At 39.7% G+C, this 21,221-nt stretch overlaps 1 protein-coding gene across 1 annotated transcript; it reads left to right on the top strand.

Annotated features, from left to right (window-relative positions):
- The first annotated feature begins 102 nt into the window (after positions 1-102).
- Positions 103-18,099, top strand: LOC147840033 (uncharacterized). The gene is made up of 2 exons (XM_087290954.1): positions 103-228; positions 11,802-18,099. Exon 2 carries the CDS (start codon positions 12,368-12,370, stop codon positions 13,385-13,387), a length of 1,020 nt encoding a protein of 339 aa, XP_087147080.1. The 5' UTR covers positions 103-228; positions 11,802-12,367; the 3' UTR covers positions 13,388-18,099.
- Positions 18,100-21,221: the final 3,122 nt, after the last annotated feature.

Genomic DNA, 21,221 nt, shown 5'->3' on the forward strand with positions numbered 1-21,221 from the left:
TGTTATAAAAAAATGTTTTCTTGTGCTAACTGGATTTCGTTAAGACATATTTTCCTCACGCATGCATATATTTTTTTTTTTGCTTGTTAGTTTGATTAGTGTTGATTTCAAATGCAATAAATGTGTTTGTATAAAACTTGTAGTAACGGTGTTATAAATGGTGGGTGCGGCTAAATTTTGGCTGATGAAGTTAGGAGCACTGGTGCTACCAATCAAAAGGGTTAATTTGTGTTAATTTTAAAAGTATCTGTTGTAAGTATTACTCAAAGAAAGAGTAAAAAGTAGCCCTTTTAAAAGTACTCATGAGTAGTGAGTATTACGCTGTAAAAAGCTGATGCATTTACATGTAATTTGTAGATGTGTGTAAACGTAACATTCTGTAATGCATGTAGTTATTCAGCAGGCACACAACATCAATGGACATTAATATCAGGTTAGATTTAGTTGTGATGTCAAGTGACCAAAATTAGATGTCTGGCCAGCGACTAAGAATAACGGTATTTTGATGTCTAAAAACAACGTTAAATGACGTTGATATTTGGTTGATTTTAGGTTGTGTTAGAAAGTGACCAAAATCCAATGTCGAGCCAACACCTTAAACCAACATCATATTGACGTCAAATACTGATATTTATTCATCAGATATGGCAACTGAAATCCAACATCTGATAGACGTCATAGTGGTAACGTTCACACAACTTCAAGCTGTAACATCATTAGACGTTAATACTTGGTTGGTTTACGATTGGACATTGACGTTGGTCTGACATTGAGTTCTGACGTCAACCCGATTTTCATTTTAATTTAATTCACCTTTATTTGTATAGCGCTTTAACAATGTAAATTGTTTCAAAGCAGCTTCACATAGAAGATCATAGTAAATACCAAACAAAATGCAACGTCCCCACGACATTGGGGTACAACGTCAATCTGATGTCTTGTTGATGTCTTGTGCTTGCTGAGTGTTTAAGGCCATTTCGGTCCCCATACAGTAAACATCTGTCATCTTCTCATCAGTGACATCCATCTAAACAGTCTCTGGGTCAATGCGTGTAAAGATTTAGGATATTTTTTTGGACACTTTTAATGCTTCCAAACAGTTTGCTTCATTTATAAATCGCCCATGTCTTGAGGTAGTTCATTATGAGGCGATTTACCTTCTTTGTGTGATTTGATTGGACAGGAATTAAAGGGCTGATTTTTCTAATCCCCATAGACAAGAAAAAATAAAGTAGTGACCGCAGGTTGAAGGAAAGCAGTGGAGTAAAAGTACAGATACTGTTCTAAAAATGTACTTAAGTGAGAGTAAAAGTACACATTTTTTAAACTACTCAGTAAATTACAAATCCTGAGAAAAAGTAAATAATTACAGTAATTTGAGCATTTGTAATTAGTTACTTTACACCACTGCTGATAGGTCATTTATGAATATACATAATGGGGAAATTTAATATAATTATTTTTCAATTACCAATTAATCTTTCAGCTGCCATTATTTAAGTGACAGGTGGCTTTCTTTTGTGTCTAATAATTTATTAAATTGACTTTTGGCTACATGTGTCCTGCTTTGTTTACTCAACCCCTCTTCAAACAGCCCCTTTAAATTTGAGGTTTATAAGATAAATATATTTATCAGGATAAAAATAACCCTTTTTACGTGTGAGTTTTAAATACTCCAACTGACTGTTTCTTGGAATCTATTGCATTCTAAAGATCCCATGGTGACTTTTCAAGTTTATCAGGTGACCAAACAGCCCCAATGATCTATGTATAAAGTTTTTCTTATTTAGCAGTTTTTCTTATTTCCCTTTTCTGTAAATATTGACGAATGTTCTAATTATATAGTGAAATTTCTGATACTACAATTTTAAAATATGTGATGGAACATATATTATTCATTTTAAACTCCTTAATAATGATTGTACTATCATGACACAAAATGGGCACCGCCAATGTTGCTGTAATCGAAAGTTAAGGATACAGCTGAGGATACTCATGTCAATATAACATCATTTTTGTGACACTGTAATACAAATAATATTTTAACATTAACACAAGGGTTGGGTGTAATAATAATAATAATAATAGTTATAATAACTCCTTCCATTAATACAGTGCTTTTCTGGACACTCAAGGGGTTTTACATTGGGGAGAATCTCCTCATCCACCACCCCCGCACACACACTTTTCAATACAGGTCCTCTTGTGATCTTTGCATATGACCTCGTATAGCCCAACTCTCATACTATCATACTCTTATTTATTAACTGAGCAGGAGATGGACATGAAGATTCTGTTGGAGAGTTTCCCAGGTTTGTTTAATGATGTGCTATGCAGTACCACTGTGCTTGCACATAATATTGATGCTGATCATTCCTTGCACATTAAGCAGCATGCATATCACTATCTCATGATGCTTTTGATGATTACATTGATGACTGCATCAACAGTCTTGGCGCTGCAAAGTACATCACTAAATTATACCTTTTAAAACGTTATTAGCAGGTGCCTTTGACTGAGCACATTTCTGCAATCTCTGCATTTGTGTTTCAGTAATTGTTTCTACAATATGGCACTGAGTTAGTGTAACACACTGGAAACATTTCAGTGGTTGATGTTGTTGATGCTAAACAATTTTACCAATTGTAATGTATACTTGGATGACGTAGTCATTTATTCACTTATTTAGGCAAGCCAAAAAAACGAGCATGAGGTGTTTCTTTAAAACTGACGCTTTTTTGCCTTGCGTTTTGTGCGTTGGTGTGAAATATTACATTGGCGCTCTTTATTTAGTCACTAGGCATTAAACATTGACAGAAAACGTCCACAAACCGGGATTGAAGCATCTTCTTTTACAATTGTTCTGACATGCGGCTGTGCTGAAGAAGTAAATCTGAAAAAAAATGCCTCTAATTCATTACACACATGCACTGTTTTAAAACATTTTAAACTTGTAAAACTTGTTAAACTTTGCGCTCTAATAATTTAAGAAATTGACTTTTGGCTTCATGTGTCCTGCTTTGTTTACTCAACCCCTCTTCAAACAGCACCATTAAATTTGGGGTTTATAAGATAAATGGGGGCTTGACCAGGATAAAAATAACCCTTTTTATGTGTGAGTTTTAAATACTCCAACTGACCGTTTCTTAGAATCTATTGCATTCTAAAGTTCTAAAGCCTCTAATTCATTACACACATGCACATTACACATATGAACTGTTTTAAAACAATTTAAACTTGTAAAACTTGTTAAACTTTGCGCTCGTTCTGTCTTGTTGATATGATTATATGCGTTACTACAGAGACATGTTAATGCGCGCAGCTGTCAATCAATATTGGTGGGCGGGGGGACTGCACTCCTACGTCAAGTCGCGGTCGATCTGAAATCGCTCCAATTGGTCCACCGTTTTTATGTTGTTAACTTTGAAAACAAAAAAAAAGGACTGGTTGTGTTTTTATCACCCTTATTATAGTATATACACTATACTTACACAAATGTCTGTCCAAACAGCTTTAAAAATAAACATAGCATTTTAGTGACATATTAAGAACTAATATTTGCTGGATTATCTTGTTGGATAGTTATTATAACTACACTTTTTAATGTGTCAAAAATATTTCCTCCCATTTTGTCAAATTGCTTTATTTAGACATGCATTTAAACTGTACATTTTATATTAGTTTTATAAATAATAAAAATACTTTGAATTAGAAATTAGAACTGTAAATTCTTAGAATAAATAAATTAAGAGTTCAGATGCCAAAATTTCTAAATGCCATGTAAAATTTGCATTTTTCTCAGCCTCGTACATTTATGTTCAGTTCTTTCAGGCAATGGAAAGAATATATTCATCACTATAAAAGTAAAATCACACACACATGAGGTGGAGAAAAATGCAAATTTTAGAAGAAAATATTTAATGTTATTTAGAGGTTTTTGCATCTAAACTTTTCAAATATGAAAATATGATTGTATTACAATTGTTTATCATAATTTGTTGGGGGAAATCTGTTAAAACTTGATTTAAAAAAAAATGAAACTAAAGACTTTCCTTAGTGAACATTTGGCAAATTGAATAATATGATAAATTCAAACATAATAATAATAATAATCCAACTTTTGGTCTTTCAAACCACCTGAACTCCCTTGGCTACGCGCCTGACTGTTTAATTAACTCAATAAATTATATGAAGAGAGGATTAATAATAAATTTTAATAGCAGTAAAATAATTAATACCAATATTTAAAATGTATAGCAACAATATTCATTTTTGGCAGGGGTGTGGGGGGATTGTATTCACTTGTCCCCACCAACATCAAGTGCAAACCTACGCCCTTGTGATGAAATGTTTCAGGTATAATTTTGTTTCATTCTACAGGGTACCTGCAAACAAATTGTAGCGCATATCATGGGTTTTAAAATTGAATGCCACTTTTACTTAGTGGAACTAATTAAGGCGGATCTGTTTGCATGGGGAACCATAAAATTTCTGATGTCCTCCGATCTGCCTTTCATGTTGAAAACCATAATGCACCACACTTCAAAATGCACCACACATTCTCTATTGGAGACAGGTTGGGACTGCAGGCAGCCCAGTCAAATACCTCTATCCTCTTCCTCTGCAGCTAGGACTTTGTAATGTGTGCAGAATGTAGTTTTACATTGTCTTGTTAAAATATGCATGGGCATCCCTGGAAAAGAAGGCAACATATTTTGCTCCAAAATCTCTATGTACTTTTCAGCATTAATAGTGCCATCACAGAAGTGCAAGTTACCTTTGCCAAGGGCACTGACACAATCCCATACCATGACAGACCCTTGCTCATGGACTTGTTGCCGGTAACAGCCTGGATAATCCAATTCTTGTTTGGTCCGGAGCACACAGTATATTTCTCCCAAAAAAAAAAAAAAATGAAAAACTTGTTCATCAGACCATAGTACATGTTTCCACCATTCAATGGTCTATCCCAGATGCCTCCAGGCCCAGAGAAGTGGACAGCGCTTCTGGACACTGATTACTTTGCATTTTAATGTCATAGTAAACATGGTGATTTTAACCAATAAATCAACATGTAACAACTAACTAGCAGTGCCCATCATCACAACACAAAATGTAAGACGCTGAAAGCGGTCACACTTTACAATAAGGTTCATTAGTTAATGTTAATTAATGCATTTACTAACATGAACAAACAATGAACAATACATTTACTACTGTATTTGTTCATGTTAGTTAACGTTAGTTAATAAAAATACAGTAGTTCATTGTTAGTTCATGTTAACCTATGGTGCATTCACTAATGTTAACAAGCATGGACTTGGATGTTAATAATGCATTAGTAAATGTTCAGTTATGATTAATAAATGCTGTACATGTGTTGTTCATGTTAGTAAATGCATTAACTAATGAACCTTATTGTAAAGTGTTACCCAGAAAGCTATTTGTGGAGAGCATTTCTCTCATGGAAGTATGACATACCAGCTCATTTGTAAAGAATATGTGGTCAAATTATTTAATTCCACCAAACCTTCTTTTAGATAAAGATGTGCTATTTTTTATGATTACTTTTTAATGCGTGCATTTTATAATCTGAAAGGAAATACATTTAAAAGAAATCTTCCAAGCTCTGTCTACAATAATCTCATTTACCACTGTTTCAATCAATGGTAAACGGAGGATGCGGCAAGAAACAGATAACAAACACTGGAGTAACAGTGACAGAATCCTGAAATAAAATAAAAAAAAAACAGAGGATGACACATGAAGGACACAATTGTATGTCTGATGTCATTTCTCCTCTCAAAAGCAGCCCAGGCACACAGTAGTTTCCAAATGACAGCTATTGCAATAAAAAACAAGCACCGCTGCACAGACCCCTCGCCCCAAAGAACCATCAGTCTGTGAAGATTGAAAATGGACTATTCTGACTGGAAGGCACGACTTCCTTCAATGGGGCCATAATGTGCATTGTGCACTCCCCATTCATTGTAACGCAAGTAAACTGTCTTTCCTTTAATATTGGTGGAACTTCTAAACAAATACATACAAATTAAATATGAAATACATATATGAACTAACCGATTTGTAATACTTTGTAGGGCCTCGCACATGTAATAAACAATTATGCTGTGCGTTAACTTTATATTAGCTCAAAAAAGAAAATTAAAGAATTTAAAGCGGCTTCGAATGAACTGACTCTTTGAACTGAAAAAATGAATCGTTCCGCGCTCATTTGATTAGACAGTGCTGTTGACTCAACTGAATATTACTATTCGAAATAAAGCAAACATTAGCAAGATCTAACAAAATCTAAGTATAGGCAATAGATAAATATACACAGGCAACTTTCCTTTAAATTCAAAAGAGACTTTACTGAACTACAAACTAAACTAAAACAAACACATTCATACAAGTTACAGAAAAGCAATAGAGGGAAAAGAAGAGTTTTAGAGTGTTATAATGTAAAACCTCAAGTTGTAAAATGTTAGGCAAGCAAACCAAATAATCCATTCAACATTTACCATTGCTTAGACAAGGATATCTATCATTTAACATAATTAGCTATTTGTACACCAATTCAGTGATGGTCTGGAGATGTACAGTATTTGCATTCCTTAGTGATGTAGTGAAATCCCCCTGTGGAGCTGGATTCCTGTATGAGTTCGCTGGTGGTTGGTTTGTCATCTGTATGCTGATGATACAATTATTTATGTAACAGCAGAAAATTCACAGAAGGCTGCAGAAATGTTAACTAATCAACTGGTCTGTATTTCCCACTGGCTGAAGGACAACTGTCTAACTCTAAATTACAACAAAACAGTTTCAATGTGTTTCTCCTCAAAAAACAGAGCACTAGATGCATTTAAAATCCAAATTGACCAAAAGGACATTAAGGAAGTGAGTAAATTTAAATACCTAGGTGTCATCATAGACTCGAAGCTTAAGTTTGATGCCCACATCAAGAAAATGTCTAAGGCTATTAAGACAAATTTAAACTGTTTTCGTATGATAAGACCATACATATCTCTTAAAGCAGCGCAAATGTTTGTGCATGCTATGATATTTTCACGTATGTCTTATTGTGCAATAATCTGGGGTCAAGCAACCCAGTCAGTTGTTAAGCCTGTAATGTCTCTTTGCAAACAAACTTTAAAAGTAATGGATCAGAAACCAATAAGATGGCACCATTGTCAAATTCTCAAAAAATATAATTTGTTAAGTTTTGATAGTTTTTTAAAGTTTTCGTTTTTAAAAAACATTTTTAAGTGTATACATGGTCTTGCTCCTAAAGTAGTTTGTGAGTTAATAAATAAATTCAGTAGTGATGGGGCGAAGACTAGAGGGGCAGTAAGTGGGACTTGTAGAATCCGCAGATGCAGAACCGCTGTGGGTCAGTCATCTTTTTCAGTAAAAGATTAACATCTATGGAATGCCATGCCTGTTCATTTAAAGTTACAATCAGAACTTTACAGTTTTTTCTGTAAAGCTGAAAGAATGGTTGAAATCTTTACAGCAATGTGAGCATTAAGCATTATTCTTTCAGGTTGGTCCCATTTACATTTCTCTTTATCCATATGGACTTGCATCTTATGTTTATGGCTCTGTAAATATTGTACATGTTTGCTGTATTTTGTTTTATTCTTGACAGTTTTTTTATTTTATTTGTTTTAATGTAAAGCCTAACCAGGGACGAGGGCTGCAAATTAGCTTTATGCTATATGCCCTATGTACACAACATCGGTTATCTTTGTATAACAATGTCAAGTGGATTGTCCCTATAAAATAAACAAGCAAAAATAAAAAATCTAAGTAATGTATCTAAGACTGCTAATAAAGTGGTCTGGTAGTATACAATCTCATTCACACGAATGACTCTCAGCGGCAAAGCGATAAGCGACCGTTCATTTCAAAATAAAGCGAGTGACTTCCGCCAACCTCCATCTACATGAGCAACAGCAACTGTTGGTGACCAAAAGTTGAGAATCCTTTTTGCAAATGAAGAGTGACTTTCTTGAGCAACTGCCAGTAGGAGCACCTGTAGAGCTAATATGATCCTCTCTCAGCTCGCTTAGAGGCCGGTTGTATCCATTCTGTATATACCTACACAGACCTGCGTTTGCAGCAGGTCACCACTCAAAGCAACAGGCAGCTACAAAGTCACTGCTAGTGTGAATGAGGCATAATTTGGAGGCGGCAAAAGTCTGTAGTCCTGCTGACTGGTTTTGCAATGCAATTTAAGACTCTCAACTGAAAGAAAAGAAAGAAGAGTAAATGGAAGATGGGGAGTTTGAGGCTGTTACTAGACAGTAACCAATTTCTATTGTCCCCCTTGCCACCTTCTTGGTTGGTTTGTATTCACCACATCTTCTTTCCTGGTGAATCCCGGTACGCTTGCATCATCAAGCTGTGGTTGCGTGTATGGCTGTTGCTAGGTGATGGAGGAGAAAGCAAGGTGCCAAAATGAAAAGATGAACACACATTGCGGTCATTCTGTTTTTACTGAATTTTTGGGTTTTGAATATACAGAAAGCAACTTACATCTGCAACAAAAATATTATAAAGGTTCAGAACACAACGTGATGTCCACATTAGCTGTTTTTAAAGGAGACATTATCACTGTGATTGCCCTGGCTCAGTCCCACTTGTCACCAAGGTACAGTACCTGATACACATACATGCACATGTTGTAGAGTTGGCAGTTTACTTCTGTTATTTGGTATGATTGCATTCATACCAGAGGTGAACCGTACCCCAGACCACCTCTTTCAGATGCATTCGGGTACGGCTCACAGGTGTGCAACAGAGTTCAGAAGACATGTTTACACTAGCTAAACGTACCATACTCTGATGTCAAATGAACCCAGGTGTGGACAAATAACATATTGTCCGCAGATCTGTATGACAGTCACATTTTAGCACATGCAGCTTTGGTGTGACTCACTCACGTGAGCCAAGGTGCTTTGAAATATAGTTTGCTAAGTTGTATATAATTATACAACATATGCTCATTCTGAAAACGTAGCCCTATATACATTTTTGGAGATTGTGAATTATGTAGCCAGAAGAACGTATGGCTGCGTTTCATTTTTAAAATGATACAGGGTGGTATAACGCCATTCCCTTTCCTGCTTACCTCCGTATGGATGGCTTTCCCGCTGTTACAAGTGTGTCCATTTAGCTTGCAATGTATGTCAGTGGACTTGAGACGCAAAGAGGAGATAACCACGACGATGGGTTCAAGTCTGGAGAAGAACAGTTTCAAAAAAAGTTGTTGGTTGGGTTTAGGGAAGTGGGAGGGTGGGTAAACCTGTGCTTTTTAAAACTCTATAGTTGGGTATAGGGAAGTAGGAGGGTGGGTCAGTCAATTGGTCAGTTATTCAGTCAATCAAACAGTCGGTCGACAGGGGCCTCTGGTGGATTTACGCGAGAACATCAGAAGCGAATGGTACTCGTGAGAGAAATTTAAGATCTCGAAGCAGCCTCTGGTGGATTAACGAAAACTACAATTGCAAAAAAGCGTAGCTCCTGGATGCATTTGGTTGTCATCAAGATTATATATATATATATATATATATATATATATATATATATATATATATATATATAAAAAAGAACTTTTTAAGAATGAGCCTGGGTTGCATTTATAATGTGAACATGATACATTATACCTATCCATAAATAAAACTAAACAAAATAAAGGGTAAGAGCTTCACTCATTATTCTCAAAGAAAGATACCCATAATGGTACATTTGTATTCAATAAAAAAAGGGTTATGCTTGAATATTGTATTGTTAAAATATACAGGATTCAGGTGTCATACAAAAGCAATATTATGGCATTTCATGAAAAGTCTGCTATCATCGTTTTGAGGATGATCTAATGAACTTTGATTTTTGGTGATGGTTTGTACATTTAAGAGAGGATTTTACTTTTCATTTTGGACCAAGGTCTGTCAATTCTCTCTTGCATGGATGTTGAAAACCCCATTTTTTAAGGTCAAACACGAGGATTTTTCATGAATGTTATTCATAAAAGAACCTTCCAAGAGATTTTTTTTATTCTATCAACAGTATGAGGACAACTGTGAATAGCAAACAACATAAAGAGTATTTAAATACAAGTACTGTACTCAAGACTTTCCTAAAACATTTTTCTAAAAGCTTTTATTTCTGTCAACACTGTGAGAACATTCAAGTAAATAAATTTCAAGTAAATATATTCCTTGTGTCCTGTTAGCTAAGAAGATATTCAAAAATCTTGCCCCTGTCCCCACTTTAATAAATCTTTTATTTTAAGTAGCAACTCCTCTACATTTTATTTGTTGCCTTCAAGATGCCCTCTTTCGGCTGATCCAGTCAAGTGAATGATAAAAAACAACAACACACATTAGCAGATTTGTGATTCAAGAAAGGTTCTTCATGCTGTTTTGTGTGCTATCTGAATTGCTCATCTCTTGTGACTATTTAAAACAAGTGGTGCTCGCTGCAGAGCCATTTGAGGAGAGGTGAGCTCCAGAGAGGGGGAGCTTAAGCTTGAGCTCCACCTTTTTTGCACTTCTTCTACGAGTGATGTCACTGGGGGTAGGGTTAGGGGTGGGGTTGGTGTACGCATTAAAACAGCTTACAGGAGGAGGAGCGACAGCTCATGCTCCCCTTCTCTCTGGAGCTCACCTCTCCTCAAATGGCTCTGCAGCGAGCACCCTCTCATTTAAAATGCAGCAGTATCCACAGGTGAGGAAACAAAATATTCCTTTCCTGTCAACATTGTGTTTGCAAAATTAAACTCTTTAATCAATTTTAACTTATCTTCTGGAAGATGTTATTTTAGCAAAGACTTGTAGTCTAAAGTCCATTATATAGAATAAAAGTGAAAATTGAGTTATAAAAGAATTTATTCTGAAAAGTAAAAAGAAAAAAAAAAAGGCTGAATCATGGTTGATAAAATTTGATTCTCTGATTTAATTTGATCACATAACACATTTTAAACAAGACAGAAGATCATTACGAGTGTAGAGCCAAACATTAAGATCATTATAGTCTAAGAGGCAAAAGCATTTCAACAGGTTGGCAGTGTAATGTAGCCAGAAAAGTGATTTGTTTATTAGCTTAATTGCTAGCTGCATGTAAATAGCTATACATCATGTTAACAAGGAGGCATACAAAAATCTACTTTTGATGTATTAATATGCAAGGCTTCTCTGTTGCAGAAGGTTAATAACACCTGCTGTGAATCTGTAGCTATGGATCCACTGTCTGCACATCTTTCTGCTCTCTCTCTCTCTCTCTCTCTCTATCTCTCTCTCTTTCTCTCTCGTTATCAAAGCCAATGTGGAGTGCTTCTGTATTCACAGAGCCCTCTCGCCCACACTCGCCATACTGAGCTACTTCCTTTTGAAGCCGCCGTCACCTGTTTCACGTCCACACCAAACACATGATGAACCAGGACCTGAGGACACACTGGTAGCTCATGCATACAGTCCCAAAAATTTCCCCAACTAGTTTTGATTAATAAGAAATTCAATGCTAATGCAAGATTTAAAACATCTTTTTTAACCCAGTCCAAAAATGACCTGTGATTATCATGTTGTACTGCATAAGTAAAAAGGCAAGATTTGATGAGATTACCACAGCACTTTGTGAAAGAAATTCTGTAGTAAAATGTCCCAATAAACAAAGCGGTACCACACTAGATTTATATGGTAACACTCAACAATTTGTTAGGAATTAATGCTTTGGGAAGATTTGCCTAATGAACAGCAAATACAGAGAGAACAACATTGTGGCTCATCAAAAAACAGTTAAACCTCTAAAAAAAAGTGTGTTTATTTGTTATGTTTTAGTTTAAGTGATGTTTTGTAAATAAATTTCGGGAGGAGCATGCGCAGAAGTTTCAGTATGAACGTACACGTCATTGACAATCAACCCATTACCAAATCAGTGATTGAACAAACCCCTATATATACCAAAGCTGTCTTACCTGCAGCATCTCACAACTGTAGCATCCAACCTTCGACGCTGAAACATGTCAGAGATTAATCTCTTTGCAGAAGACGACGCCTTCCTCGCCGAGGATCCTCTGAGATCTCCCGCCGGGATCCAGAGCACCCCAGCTCCGCAGACTACATCAGCCCAGCCCGCAGCTCCACCCCGAGGCCGCCGTTCAGCCCGAACCACGGCTGCTTGATCATGTAGGGGCTCACCTTCTCCATCTCCCAGAGGGCAGTCTTCTCCAGCCTCATCCTTCGCCTCAGCTAGATCCTCCGTTCCCGCCACGGGGATAAACACGGCCACCCACCTCCGCCAAGCATTGGCCAGCGCAGGTGTCACCGTTCCGCACCGAACCACCAAAGCGGAACTCCTGGCGATGTATAACTCCCTGCAATCCGGAGCACCACTTCCATCCACCACTTCACCTTCCAAAGCCACGAAGAAAACCAGCCAGGTTCGACACAATCCATACCAGCGATCAGATCCAAGCCCATCCTCCAGACCCAGACGCAGCAGAAGGCCTTCAGCGAGTCTGGGGCGTGCCCTGGGTCCCGATGACGCAGGAACCCAATCCCCGGAAGTTGGGATCAACGCCGGCTTTAGACTCGCTCCCTCAAGCCGCCAGCAAAGCGTGAGCTTGCCTCCGCTAGCGGAACCAGAAGTCCATCCTTGGCCCGCTGCTCCCCCGTCCAACTCAAGCGCAGGGTCGCTACAGGAAGCACAAGCCCCAACTTATAACCCGCCCGCTCACCCCTTCCAAATTCCCACGAGCAGCGCAAGCGTGAGGCCGCCTCCGCTCCAGGCTCAAACCCCTGCTTCTCTAACCCCTCCTTTTCTTCCCCAAGTTCTTCCAGGCCCCGACACAAGTTCCAGCGTGAGGCTGCCTCCGCTGATGTCACTTGCGACGGTAGCCCCTCCACTCTTCCCTCTTTCTTCCACTCAAGATCCTAGAGCCAGCAGTAGCGTGAGGATGCCTCCGCAACCGGCTCTAGCTTCCTACTTCCCTCTAAACGCCGACACAAGTTCCAGCCTGAGGCTGCCTCCGCTGATGTCACTGTCGTCGGTTGCCCCTCCTCTCTCCTCTGTGCTTCTCACTCATGATCCCAATGCCAGCTGTAGCGTGAGCATGCCTCCGCAAACGGCTCCAGCACCTAACTTCCCACAGTCACTTTCTCACACTAAATGTTTTTCTCTGTCCACAGCCACTCCTCTACCCGTTCCACCCAACGCCCTCGCCCTGGATCCTGCACCTGTCTCCAACACCATCAGGAACCAAATCCTATCAGGTTTGGATGTTGATCTTTTTTCCCTCCTCTCACCCATTCCACCCACATCGGCAGACCGCCAGATAGATTGCCAATTCTCAGTAACCCTTAAAAACACAAATAACATTTAGTCCCGTATCCTTACATTCCCCGAATTCACCGTAGCCTTTTCACACTACACAGAAGTAATCTGTTCAGTTTACCCCCACAGGAGGCGCGAGCTCAATGACTATCTCGCGATAGCCGCTGAGCTCGCGCTTTCATATGGAGGCTGCCATTTCTATACTTATCACCGCCTTTTTTCCGCAAAATGCGCCATACGCATCTCCCAATGGAACCAGTCCCCATTCTGGGGAGCTTTAGACACAGAACTTCACAACAAAATATTTTCAGGTTGCCGCAATATATTTTGCGCGGTCTGCCGATCCACCACCCACCCCACTGAGTCCTGCCCATTCATAAATCCCATCCCTTCTCCCCAACCCGAACTAGCCAAGCCCAGATCCACCAGTTACGTCCCTTCAAACCCAAATATCCTGTCCCTCCTTTCTGGTCACCGCCCTTCTGTCACAGCTTCTGCCAGCCCCTGCACTGAGTTTAACAGCGGCAGGTGCTGGAGACAGAAATGTCGTTTCTTGCATGTCTGCAATTTCTGTGGCGGCGCTCATGCCCGCTCGGTATGTCCAGTCAAAAGATCTGTGAATAAAAATGCAAAAAATTATCTATCGACTCCTGTGAATGTTTCTCGACTGAGATCGGAATTGTTACAACATCCCGATCCTAAATTCACTGAATATCTATTAACGGGTCTGTCTTCAGGTTTTCATCCAGGCGCAATTTGCCTCCCCTCTCGTATTATTATTTGTCCAAATCTTCAGTACGCTCTCGCCGAACCCGATGTCGTCGATCTTTTAATTAAAAATGAAGTAGACGAAAATTTCATGATTGGCCCTTTCTCCGCACCTCCGTTTAGCGTTTACCGCGTTAGTCCTATCGGGGTAGCCACTAGAAAATTTTCCGAACGCCTAATAATCGACCTTTCCTTCCCACATAACTCTCCGTTTCCCAGTATCAACAGTCTAATCCCTCCTGATGAGTTCGCTATGAATTATCATGACATCGACCAAGCTATTTCACTAATCAAAATAGCGGGTCGCGGCGCTTGGATGGCTAAAGTCGACATAACATCCGCCTTTAAAGTTATGCCCATCCATCCTGATTTCTGGCACCTTTTCGGCATCCTCTGGCGGAATAATTATTATTTTTCCGTCCGCCTAACCTTCGGTTGCAGAAGTAGCCCAAAAATTTTCGATATGCTGTTGGAAGCAATATGCTGGATCCTTTCCAATAACTACGCGATCCCGCACTTAATCCATCTATTAGATGATTTTCTAATCATCTCACCACCCGACGCTATCCCAGCCGCGCACCTGCTGACAGTTCAAAAGGTTTTCGCCGAACTCGGGATTCCCATAGCAGAAGAAAAAAACGCCGGTCCAAGCACTTCAATCGAATTCTTGGGCATTAAATTAGACTCCAACAAATTCCAAGCGTCCCTACCAAAAGAGAAAATCGATCGAACGATCCTGGTAGCGTCCTCCCTATTAGACAGCCCCACCTGTTCTATGCGCGAGCTATTATCAATCCTCGGACACTTGAATTTCGCAATGCGCGTAATTCCCCAAGGCCGATCGTTCATTTCTCACCTCTTAGCTCCCGCGTCTTCAGCTCACAGTCTAGAGGATCAAATATCCATCGATGATAGTAGTTTAAATGAACTCCGTTTATGGATATTATTCCTCAAACAATGGAATGGTCTCTCATTCTTTTACAGTGACCTAATTTCCTCCCCTGCAGTTATCAAATTATTCACCGATGCTGCCCCGTCAATCGGATTCGGAGGCTATTACCAAGGACGCTGGTTTGCGTCCACCTGGCCACCCCAGCTGTTAGACCTGCCGCAATCACTTAAATCATCGCGCTATTCGAACTCTATCCACTAGTCGTCGCTGCATCCCTGTGGGGGAAAGAATGGTCCTCTTCCAGCATTATAATCTACTGTGACAATGAAGCAACCGTTCACTGTATAAATAAAGGCCATTCAAATTCTATAGCATTAATTCCTCTACTTAGAAGACTCACTTGGATATCAGCATGTGAACATTTTATTTTAACTGAAAAGCACATTCCTGGATCCAAAAATCTAATTGCTGACTCTCTCTCTCGCTTTGCTTTCCAGAAATTCAGAAATTTGGCACCAGAGGCGGATCAATTTCCAGTCCAAGTCCCTCCTTATTCGGAGCTGATATTCCCATAGATTATCCTTTAAAAAACCTGCTCGGAGCCTCCCTCGAATATATCCTTCAGGCGGTGGTGCCTAGAACCCTGCAGTCATATTTAACAGCATGGAAAAGTTTTAAAACATTCCACGCATGTTATAACATACTGTTTCCTGATTTTTCCCTACTCACCATCTCATCTTACATAACCTACCTGACCATTACCAAAAAACTCCAGATCAATTCCATCAAAGGCTATTTGAGTGGAATTCAATTTTTCCACAAACTAATTTTTGGTTCCCCCGCACCTCACTTAGCTAATTCTCAAACTGCTCTTTTATTGAAAGGCATACAAAGAACCCACCCCACACGTCAAGACACACGACAACCCATAACACTGAAAACACTCACTAAATGCATATCCACTCTTCGCAAAGGATATGAATCAATCCACACAGCACGTACACTCGATGCGATGTTTATATTAGCGTTCTTCGGATTTTTGAGGTGTTCAGAACTCACTATTACTTCTGGGTTCAACCCAAACATTCATCCCACCGTATCCGATTTAGTAACATTAGACAACGAAACCATTTCCTTTTTTATTAAGCAAAGCAAAACTGATCAAGCTAAGAAAGGCCATTACATCTACATCTCCAATCTTCAATCACCTATTTGTCCATACCAAACACTGCTAGCATTTTCACAAATGCGGAAATCTCAAGCCTCTGCCCTAGCAGACCCTCTATTCACAGACGATAGCAATCGCTCAGTCACCCGTTTTTGGTTTCAAAAGCATCTTAAATGCGTCCTTATTAAGTCGGGCTTCCCAGCCGACAACTTCTCCAGCCACTCTTTCAGAATAGCCGCAGCTACCACCGCAGCACAAAATGGTCTATCAGAGCAGCAGATCCAAACACTCGGACGCTGGTCCTCTCAGGCCGTTAAGTGCTACATTCGATCTGACCGCTCTCACATTAGAAGAGCCCAACAAACCCTCATCAAAAAAACCCGCTAAGATAATTCGACACCCACTAGAGCACATCACGACATATCCGCTACACTTCGTCATCGACAATCACAAGGTTCTTTCTCAAAATACCCTGCGCATACTATCACGATAATGCTCGCAGCGTCACTCCAACCGGAGTCTTGTTTCGCACACCTCATCATTAATATCAAACATCACAGCTAGCGCAACGACTGCCCTAAGGGAGATACACACTTATTACAGAACACCGCAAGCGCAACCAACAATTATACAGGAGACCCACACATTATCACGATGCACCACCGCTAAAGCAGTGGCCGCTCCTACGGGAGATGTACACCTCACCATCACGCATTATTTCAAGAGCAGTTACCACCCATACAGGAGACACACATTTTAACGCACCACCGCTAGTGCAGTGACCGCTCCTACAGGAGATGTACACCTCACAATAGTACACCACCGCAAGCGCAGTGACAGCTCCTACGGGAGACGTACACCCTATGATTATGCATCACCGCAAGCGCAGTGACCACTCCTACGGGAGACGTACACCTTACAATTATGCACCACTGCAAGTGCAGTGACTGCTCCTACGGGAGACGTACACCTTACAATCAAGCACCACTGCAAGTGTAGTGACTGCTCCTATGGGAGACGTACACCTTACAATCACGCACCACTGCAAGCGCAGTGACTGCTCCCACGGGAGACGTACACCTCACAATTATGCACCACTGCAAGTGCAGTGACTGCTCCTACGGGAGACGTACACCTTACAATCATGCACCACTGCAAGCGCAGTGACTGCTCCCATGGGAGACGTACACCTCACAATTATGCACCACTGCAAGTGCAGTGACTGCTCCTACGGGAGACGTACACCTTACAATCATGCACCACTGCAAGCGCAGTGACTGCTCCCATGGGAGACGTACACCTCACAATTATGCACCACTGCAAGTGCAGTGACTGCTCCTACGGGAGACGTACACCTTACATTCATGCACCACTGTAAGTGCAGTGACTGCTCCTACGGGAGACGTACACCTTACAATCATGCACCACTGCAAGCGCAGTGACTGCTCCCATGGGAGACGTACACCTCACAATTATGCACCACTGCAAGCGCAGTGACCGCTCCTACGGGAGACGTACACCTTACAATTACGCACCACTGCAAGTGCAGTGACCGCTCCCACGGGAGACTTACACTTTACAACTATGCACCACTGCAAGCACAGTGACTGCTTCTTTGGGAGACGTACACCTTGTAATTCTACAACCGCCTCCTCCCAAAATACATACCTTACAACTCAACAGCACCCCTCCAAATTTTTAAGATCAGCAATTTTGGGGGGCTTGCACACTTGTATGGCTGCTGTCCTGTAACCAAATAGCATTTTTTGGGGAGCGTTCTGGGGCCGGGCTAGACACTTCACTCGAATACCGATTCCTCTTTGTTCCTGATAAGGGGAGTAACTCGAGTTGGGGTGTCTCCTCGAGCTCAGAGCCCTCCCCCTGGACAGCACGCCAAATATGCTTTATACTTAAACGAATGCAAGTGTGAACTCGTGAACTACTACTCTACCACCTGATGTGCACATGAGCTTAGTATAAGAAAAACAATATAAGTGCTTTCAGATCCACATAAATCTTTATGATGCTATAGGGCACAGGTGTCAAACTCAATTCTTGGAGGGCCGCAACTCTGCACAGTTTAGTTCCAACCCTAACTAAGCACAATCAAACTAATTAAGTTAGGCTTGTTTGCAACCTTTGTTAGTTTGTTACTTTGTTAGTTTGTTGGAGCAGGGTTGGAACTGAATTTGACACCCCTGCCATAGTGTATTGTGGATGGTTTCCATAGAATTTCTATGTAGCAGGTAAAGTGTTCTACATGTTTTTAACACATGTAACCTCTTTGATTGCCTTGGCCAATATGGTGAATTTCCTTATAGCAAGAAGGTACATAGTTTCAGATACTCTGTGTTTGTGTGTTATCCTCCTTCCATAGATTTTGGTGGTGTTTCCCAGCACTCGGAATGTTCTACTAGTGTTTGGTTGCCACAGGAAGGGCATTGCCACTAAAACATGTAATTGGTGGTTTATTCTACTGCAGTGACCCCTGATAAAGCAGGAACTAACCTAAAGGAACATGAGTGCTTTTAATCACTTATGATCATAAATTTCAATTCTTAGAATCTGACAACTACAAATCCAGCAAGTGTTATCATGGCATTTTCTTGACTTTGAATGTGTCAGAAACCATGCTGTTTGGATGAGGGATGAATGAGCTGTAAGGATGGCTATATCTCTCCATAATTTTAACCCCTAAGAACTGTTATAGAACTCCACACAGACAAGATAAGAAGGGGGATGAGGAGAGTCCCCCAATGTGTGTAAAGCGGTTTAAGTGCCCAGAAAAACGCTATATAAATGTAAGGAATTATTATTATTCAGACCACAAGAATGGTCAGGCACTAAAACAATAAACTTTCTTATCTGAGAAGATGATTAGCTTGGAAACAGTTGTTCTGGTTGTCTCGATCATGCATCCTGAACCCCCTCTCTTTGCCCTCGACTTGACCTTTTCCACCAAAGCAGTTCCACACAGAATGTTTAAGTTTTAATATGGTGTATCTTTGCTCTATATTCATGTTTGGTGTCATTTTAAATGACTCTTTGTGATTGGTAAAGTGGTCTTAATTTCATTCATTCATTTTCTTTCTGGCTTAGTCCCTTTAATAATCCGGGGTCGCTACAGCGGAATGATCCGCCAACTTATCCAGCACATATTTTACGCACCCAAACCCATCCCTGGGAAACACCCATACACACACATATACACTACGGACAATTTAGCTTACCCAATTCACCCGTACCGCATGTCTTTGGATTGTGGGGTAAACAAGAGCCTCCAGTGGAAACACACGCAAACACAGGAAGAACATGCAAACTCAACATAGAAACGCCAACTGACCCACCTGAGGCTCAAACCGGTGACCATTTTTGCTGTGAGGTGACAGCACTACCTACTGCACCACTGTGTCGTCCCCTGGTCTTAATTTCACTGTAATATTTTACAATTTCCCTATAAACTAATTTGAGTTTTGATTTTGATAAGATCTTTGCCAGATGCTCCACTCCATGGAAAATGGTCTTCACATCAACTCATGACCAGGCAAAAGTCTTGGGGAAGCTTTTATTGTCTTGAATTTGTAATGATTTGAGGATTTAAGGGAAATGTGCAGAAGTGTCTGTGGGGTTCTGTAACCAGGATACTTCGTTGCCGTTTTGAGCCTCTGAGCTCTGCATCAAGGCTAACATACGGCAACGTACTTTTAAACAGTCAGGTATTAATCTCTAATTCTTAAATTAATCTATGGGTAATAGATGTTGTATAATCTGAATTGGCTTATTTTGTTTAATTATGTGAATTGGAATGGAGTCTTTACCTGACAGATAAATTTAAAATTCTTGTTTAACTCTAATATCTCCTGAAATCATTTAAATCTACTAAATTGTTTAGTCTGATGTTTCTGTGGCCAACCACCAGGATTAGTCATACATTCAGGCTCAATGGATAGAGCATAAGCACAGCATTAGAGATCTGCTGATTTCTGAATATCACTGACTTAGTATAATATAATCTACTAACTAAATCAAACTTTCTTTATGTATGAGCAAGCATGAGGTGGCCTACGATTACTTAAAGGAAATTAGTTTACAATTATATCCTCTATATAAGAACTAGAACTGGCGAGGATGCGTTCGTGAGCAGATGTAACTGGCCAGCATACTGACTCTAAGAAACTTTGGGTAAATGATGAACCATTACAGTAAATAGGGATTTAATAGGTTAATCGATCTAAATTAGACCAAATCACAACAATAAGATAATCAGCTTGAATTGGAGGAATCTAAATTTCAATTATTATAAATTGGAGTCAGATTAAATTTGGAGTTGGAAAATTTTAGTTTCCAAGTAAAAATATGTCTTTTCACATGTTCTGAAAAGGCTTACATGCATTTAACCTTCACCAATACTGTTAGTTCCGTCATAAACCTAATAGATGGACCCCTACAGAACTCTCGAACTTCATCCATAACATGTTATTTGTGTTCCAAAGATGAATGAAGGACTCAGCAGTTTGGAACGTTATGGGGATGATTATCCCAAGCAGTTTAGGTTTGTTTGAAAGAGAAACAAAATGGATTAATTTCTGAAAATCATATATAAAGCTTCCAAAACCATTATAATTGTAGTAAAGTTTTTTCTTGTTGTGGGAAGAAGAATACAGGATCGGCAATATTAGGTAAATTATTGCTTTTCTTTTCTTTTCTTTTTCAACATACACCCAACACTTAACACTGTTAGGTGCGTGTGTGCGTGCTCTCCTCTCTCTTGGCTGCTTTTTCTCTTCTCCTTAAGAAGGGTGTCTCTCCGCCCAATCACTAGAATAAACAGGTGTTATTTATTATTTCAGAAAAAAGTTTGCACTTAGTAATGCATTTTAGTCTTATTTGTTTTCTATTTCCTGAAGCAAAACTGGAATTTGGACTACTAGACTCTTTTCCGTCGATTTATAGTTCATTAACATTGTGACTTGGCTGTCAAGTATGAATTTACTTCTGCTAAGATGATTTTATTAGTCAACACAATTATTAATTTTCTGTTCAGCTTTGCATGAG

This window comes from Danio rerio, chromosome 17 (genome assembly GCF_052040795.2).
Source record: "Danio rerio strain M-AB ecotype USA chromosome 17, GRCz13ab, whole genome shotgun sequence".
In the NCBI taxonomy this organism is placed as follows: Eukaryota; Metazoa; Chordata; class Actinopteri; order Cypriniformes; family Danionidae; genus Danio; species Danio rerio.

What these genes read in the sequence shown, in the direction of transcription:
- LOC147840033 (XM_087290954.1), top strand. Translation starts at nt 12,368, where the DNA reads ATGTATAACTCCCTGCAATCCGGAGCACCACTTCCATCCACCACTTCA.